Here is a 6,000-nt window from a genome sequence, read left to right on the forward strand (position 1 = left end):
TGAATGCTGGTAACCTTCCAGTGTCTTCAGCAATGTGTGTGTATATCTGTGTGTGTGTGTGTGTGGTGGAGGAGGAGTGGAAGTCAGATAACAAGGAACTAACCAGGAAGGGCTTTGAAGAAACTGGTAGCAGGGGTTCTTTTCACATGTTTGTTGGTTAAAAGGAAGAAGAGATACACAGGGCATAAAGGTTGACGAAAGTGTTTTTGTTTGTTTTTAGGATAATGAAGAGCTAAGTGTGTTTGTTGGAATAAACAAAGGAGCCAGCACAAAGAGAAACTGAAGAGCCATGAAGAGGGGACAAGATTGAGGGAGCAAGGTCCTAGAGGAGGTGAGAGGTATTAAGACCAGATGTTTAAGTAGCACTATAGAGTTTATCAAACACTTTATAGAAATGATCTCCCCCCAAAAATTGCTAATTTAGAAAAAAAAAGAAATTATTTCATTTGGTCCATAAGGGTCCTTTGAGACTGATATAGTTTGAGATGAAATGATTTGCTAGTCAAATCCCATAAGCTAATAAGGGTCAGTGGCAGGATTCAAACCCACCTCTTTTCTAACTCCAGGGCCAGCATTCTTTTCTTTTGAGGGGAGAAGGCAGGGCAATTGGGGTTAAGTGACTTGCCCAAGGTCACACAGTTAATAAGTGTTAAGTGTCTGGGGCCTATTTGAACTCAAGTCTTCTTGCCTCTAGGACTGGTGCTCTATTCACTGAGCCACCTAACTGCCCCCTGGGCCAGCACTCTTACTGCTACACCATACTGTATCCCAAAGAACAAAGAAGAGAAGAATTAGGATAACTAATGGGAGGGAAGGTTCATATCCCCTTGGAGGAGGAGAGAAGGAAAAAGGCTCCAAGGTAGAGAGTAAGTCACTTGAATTGGGTCTTGAAAGATTTCAACAGGAAGGGATGGAAGGAGGACCTTTAAAAGGTCAGAAATGGTATTAGCAAAAAGTCTAGAAATCTGAAAAATATGTGATGGATAAACTAGTTTGCCTGGAACACTGAATAGGTGTCAAGGCATAGTTAGAGGTAAAACTGGAAAGTTAATTAATTAGATTCAAGAACTCAGATCCAGGGGATGGTCTTACAAAGGAGGATACGTCTTCCCATTAAATAGTATAGGAGGAAGAAAGAGTAGATAAAAAGAGACAATGAAAATTAAACTTTTTCTGAGATGAGCCAGGGTATATCTGGGAAGGAAGAGGAAAAAGAAGTAAGAGCAGAGCAGAGAAGACATAATCTAAATTTGCAGTGAATCTAATTAATGTTTTCAATTAATTTCAATTAATCTAATTAATGAAAATACAATTGATGAAGTTATATAGAGGAGAGGAACAGAGGAAGCTCATGATCTAAGATTTATTCCCCTTAATAAAAATAAGGCAGATGAGAATAAAATGCAGTCCCCTATAAGGAGGGCAGAAAAATTTTCAAATGGTTACTTCTGTTGGCGAAGGATGGTATAGTAGAAAGGGCACGTTTTGTTGTTGTTCAATCATGTCTGACTATACTTAACTCCATGGACGTTATCCATAGAATTTTCTTGGCAAAGATACTGAAGTGGTTTTCCATTTCCTTCTCCAGTGTGTCCCCATTTTACAGAAGAGGAACTGAGACAAATAGTGGTTAAGTGACTTGTCCAAGATCACATAGCTAGTAAGTACCTGAGATGGGATTTGTATTCACACCTCCTGACTCCAGGCCTGATGCCCTATCCACTGTACCAACTAACTGCCCCAGAAAGGGCAATTACTCTGGAGTCAAGGGACAAGTGTTGATACATTGCTTCTGATCTGTGTTACCCTGGACAAATCACTTAACCTTCCTAGGCTTCAGTTTCCTCATCTGTAAAATAAGAGGGTTAGATTAAATGGCTTCTGAAGTCCCACCTATACCTAGATCCTATGAACAAAGTCAAAGAATGTGGGGCACAGAGCACAGTTAACATAATGTTAATCTGTAGCAAATCCAATAAACAACTTCATACAGCCTAGGAGCTGAGAAAACCAGTGGTAGTGGTGGTGGTTTATGTGTTTACTTCTTCCGTTAGGCTGAAAGACCCTTGAAGGCAGGAAGTAGGTCTTATATTAATTTTATATCCCCTACAGTGCCTAGGCTTAGAGCATTGTCTAGGCACTATCCCTAAGGTAGCCCCCCCCCAAAAAAAAATTATAGGACTTAGTTTTAAAAAAAAATCTTCACCAATAGCAAAAAAGATCCTAGTACTTTGAAAGCATACTCAGTATTCAAAGATAAGTAACTGTTGATTGATAGCAAAGCCACTCTTGGGAAGCCAATGTTTTCTCATGACACACACAATTGTTCAGAATTGCTTTGGATTCTTTACCAACTCATTCCTTATTTTAAAACTGTATCATTCAGTGGAGGTGTAAATTTCTTATGCCAGCAATTATCCAATAGACTAAGATGTTTTCTTAGCTCATAGCTTATGATGGGGGTAGGGGAGACTGTATACCTATTTTAATACATACTTCCACAAAATCTGGGGAAGAATCACAGATTTAGAATTGGGATTTAGCAGACATCTAATCTAATCCTCTCATTTTACAGATGAGGAAACTGAGATTGAGTGACTTATTCAGGTGACACAGTAGAGAGTATCAAAGGTGGGATTTTTAACCCAGGTCTTAATTCTAGAGCCAGTATACTTTCTGGGTGTGTTATTATATTAACTTCCTTGTTCTCTTTCCAAAAATGTTTTCTGTAAATTTCAACATATTATATACATCATGGAAAGAATCAATCATACTAACTTTAAGACAGTCTTGAGTTGATAAAAATTCACTTTGTATTCTTTTGACTAAAGATTAATGAGGGGATAAAGTTGACAGTATTTTCATCCAGAGAAACAAGTTAAAGTGGCCAGCTAACATTTCCAGCCTTGAAGTTTAATTCAAGATAAACATTTTCTATGTTAGACTATTAATAGTTATGTTTGGGGAGTTTAAAAGGAGCTTGAAAGATTGAAAGGAATCTAGACGTTCTTGCCCTGATCTTATCACTAAAGTTTCCACTTGAAATCTAACTACTGGAGTTTTATAACTTCAAGGCTCCTAAATTTTTCTACTGATAGAAATGAAAAACAACAAAACTGGCCCCACCTACCTTATGCAGGTATTTTAAGGATAGCAATAATGATAACTTTTAAAATTTATGCAAAATTGATTTATAAGAGCTTTATGACTTAATAACACAAGACCCATTTGATATATTTTATCAAAACAGGACTGAGATGTTCCAACTGTTAAAAAAGATTTATAAACAAGGACATCTACCATTAACAAACAAATTTCACAGCAAATTTCCCCCAGAATTCAACTGAAAACCTCAGCCAACAAAGCTCAGAGTTAACTAGCTCTAAAGGATAGGAAGAATGTTGTGTAACCCCCTGGATAGGAGTTCATGTGTCAATGAAAGGGGAACCAACATACAAAAGTAGAACATGGCTAAAAATTTAGGGTCTTAAACCATCCTACATAACTTTTTTTTTTTAATTCAAGGTTACCCTGGAGCCCTTGTCATATGGGGATGAAGAAGAAGTTGGGGTATTTGTCTTGTTTTGTGTGACAGAGCCTTTCTGGGTTTTAAGCAATTATTGTGACGAAGAAGGTAAGATTGAGCATGAAAATGAAACTTTTTCTGAGATAAGCTGAGTGAGAGAAAGAGGAAATGAGGACAGGGCAGAGGAGACATAGTCTAAATTTGTAGTGAATCCAATTAATGAAGTTTCCCAACTATAAGCCAGGAGCGGAGAAAATCAGTGATGAGGATGGCTTTTATTTCCCTCACTAGAAGGAAAAACTCTTTGAAGGAAAAAAAGTTAGGCTTTAGAAGGGACTCAGCAACAACTCACAATGTATAGGCTTTATTGTTCACAGAGTGTGTTCGGAACAACTTTGTGAAGGAGTTAGTCCAAGCATTATTATTCCTGTTTTATGGATGAAGAAATTGAATTTTGGAAAGGTCAAATGCCTTGGCCAAGGCCCCATAAGTAGTTAATGTCAGTCCTGGGATTTGAGCCTTCCTCTGGTTGCAGGGTTCCTGACAATCCAAGCCCCTCATGATGACAGGACTGAGGAACTGAAAGAAAACTAAGAACTGACAGATCCAGGACCAGAACCAGCTTCTGAGTCCAATTTTATCCTCCATCGGGAAGCATCAAGAACAAGAGGAGCAGAGTGCCCAGAAAGCCGAATCTGAAGTCCAGGGACACTCCAAATCTCAGCAGGGGTACAGGGAAAGTCTGGAGGTTGCTGTTGGCATATAGGAGAGTTAGATATTGCAAGGACTGACAGGCAGACAGGATATGATTTAGTTTATTTAAGGAAGAGATAGAAGGGATAAAAATAGAGGGAGGGAAAAAGTGGGACATGAAGACCATGAAAGACAGGAGAGACAGAGACAGAGAGAGACAGACAGAGACAGAGAGAGACAGAGAGAGAGAGAGAAGAGGAGAGGACAGGAGAGGAGAGGACAGTACAGGACAGCAGAGGAGAGGAGAACTTGAAAATCAAGAGAGAGAGAGAGAGAGAGAGAGAGAGAGAGAGAGAGAGAGAGAGAGAGAGAGAGAAAGGAAAGGGAGGGAGAAGAAGAAGAAAAGAGGGAGAGGAGATACGAGAAAGAAAGTAAAAGTTCAGAGCTAGATGAGGATGGAGAGTGGAGATTTCCCGTCTGCACTTTCTCTCTCTCTGAACAGTTCACCCTAAATCAAGAAAGGTGGGTAAATTAAGTCAGATTGCGTGGAAGCTGTGACAGTCGCCCAGCTGCTCCAGATTCGCCCGTTTATTTACCTTGGCTATCAGATTTCATATATATGGAGTGTCCCACCAGCGGGTACGCGGTGGCAATGGAGGGGATGTCTTTCATCTGGTTCCATTTCCGGACATAAGAGACCAGCATCTGCAACAGAGTCAGCGCGACAATGGTGCCCAGCAGGGTGACGGCGCCCGTGGCGCCCCAGTAGAGTATCTTCTGCCCGATGGGCACTAACCACATGTCTCCTCCCATCGTATCCGCCGGCTGCTCTCAGGCCAAGCTAAAGCTGCACGGGCGAAGGAGTTCTCCGCGGGCAGCCTGTGCTCGCTGTAGGCCAGCCCCGTCCTGGCCTGGCAAGCCAGCCAACTTGGCCTTCCAGGGAGCCCAAGCAAGTGGTCCAGGAGCTCCGGGCGGCGGAGGAGGGATGCTGCAAGCCAGCCACCGACCCACCCGGGAGCTGGCTTCCCGAGGGCTTAATTAGCTAGACTATCTGCGCAGGTCTGGGCACTGCAGCTGGGTCCAGGGAGGGAGGAGGAGTCACGGGAACGCCAGTCAGCGTTAAGTGGGGTTTCTGTTTGCTCCCCAGGTTTGGGTTGCGATCCTGAAAGGGAGGGAGGGAAGAATAAAAGAGGTCTAATATGCAATCGTTTTCCAAAGCTGAACTCTGTGCCCCAAACCCTCAGAAAGTCTGCTGTCCCGCTGCAGTAGAAATTGAGGTCTGCAGGGGTCTCTGGGGTCCAACTTTCGCCTTCAAAGGCCAGAAGACCAAGGCCAGTACTGCCACAGCCGGGGCTCACAACCCAGCTGTCAGTCTGCAGAGTTTGCGGGGCCTGTCACTCTGGAGAGGAAGGGCTGTTTACTTTGTGGGGGAGGGGAGGCCTCAGCCCCCGGGGCGGGGCGAGGAAGAGTGAATTTTGTGTCATTTTGCATCATCAACAAACCCTCTAGCTCAGCAAAGCCTGAGCTGTTAGAAACCGGGGCCACTCTAGCGTAGGACGTCTTGATTACCTCAATAGCCGGACGGTGGGTCGCCTGCCTCCAGTCTCTCCTCACCCCCGTCCATTTTCCATTCAAGCACTAAAGTGATTTTCCTAAAACGCAGATCTGATCATATCATCCACTCGCTCAGTAAATTCTAGTGGCTTTCTATTGCTTGCAGAAGCAAATGAAAAATGCTCTGCTTGGCACTCAAACTCCTTCATAACTTTCTCATCTTTCTA

The 6,000-nt window shown here is 42.5% G+C and overlaps 1 protein-coding gene across 1 annotated transcript in view; it reads right to left on the reverse strand.

Annotated features, from left to right (window-relative positions):
* CYP4V2 (cytochrome P450 family 4 subfamily V member 2) overlaps window positions 1–5,611 on the reverse strand; it is a 34,791-nt gene extending 29,180 nt beyond the window's left edge. The window contains exon 1 of the mRNA XM_069095651.1: window positions 4,816–5,611. Within this exon, the coding sequence (XP_068951752.1) occupies window positions 4,816–5,032 (217 nt within the window). The 5' untranslated portion in view covers window positions 5,033–5,611. The remainder of the gene's footprint in view (window positions 1–4,815) is intronic.
* Window positions 5,612–6,000: the final 389 nt, after the last annotated feature.

This window comes from Petaurus breviceps, unplaced genomic scaffold (genome assembly GCF_028583685.1).
Source record: "Petaurus breviceps papuanus isolate PSGF00001 unplaced genomic scaffold, PetGlider_PUasm1.0 126, whole genome shotgun sequence".
Lineage (NCBI taxonomy): Eukaryota > Metazoa > Chordata > Mammalia > Diprotodontia > Petauridae > Petaurus > Petaurus breviceps.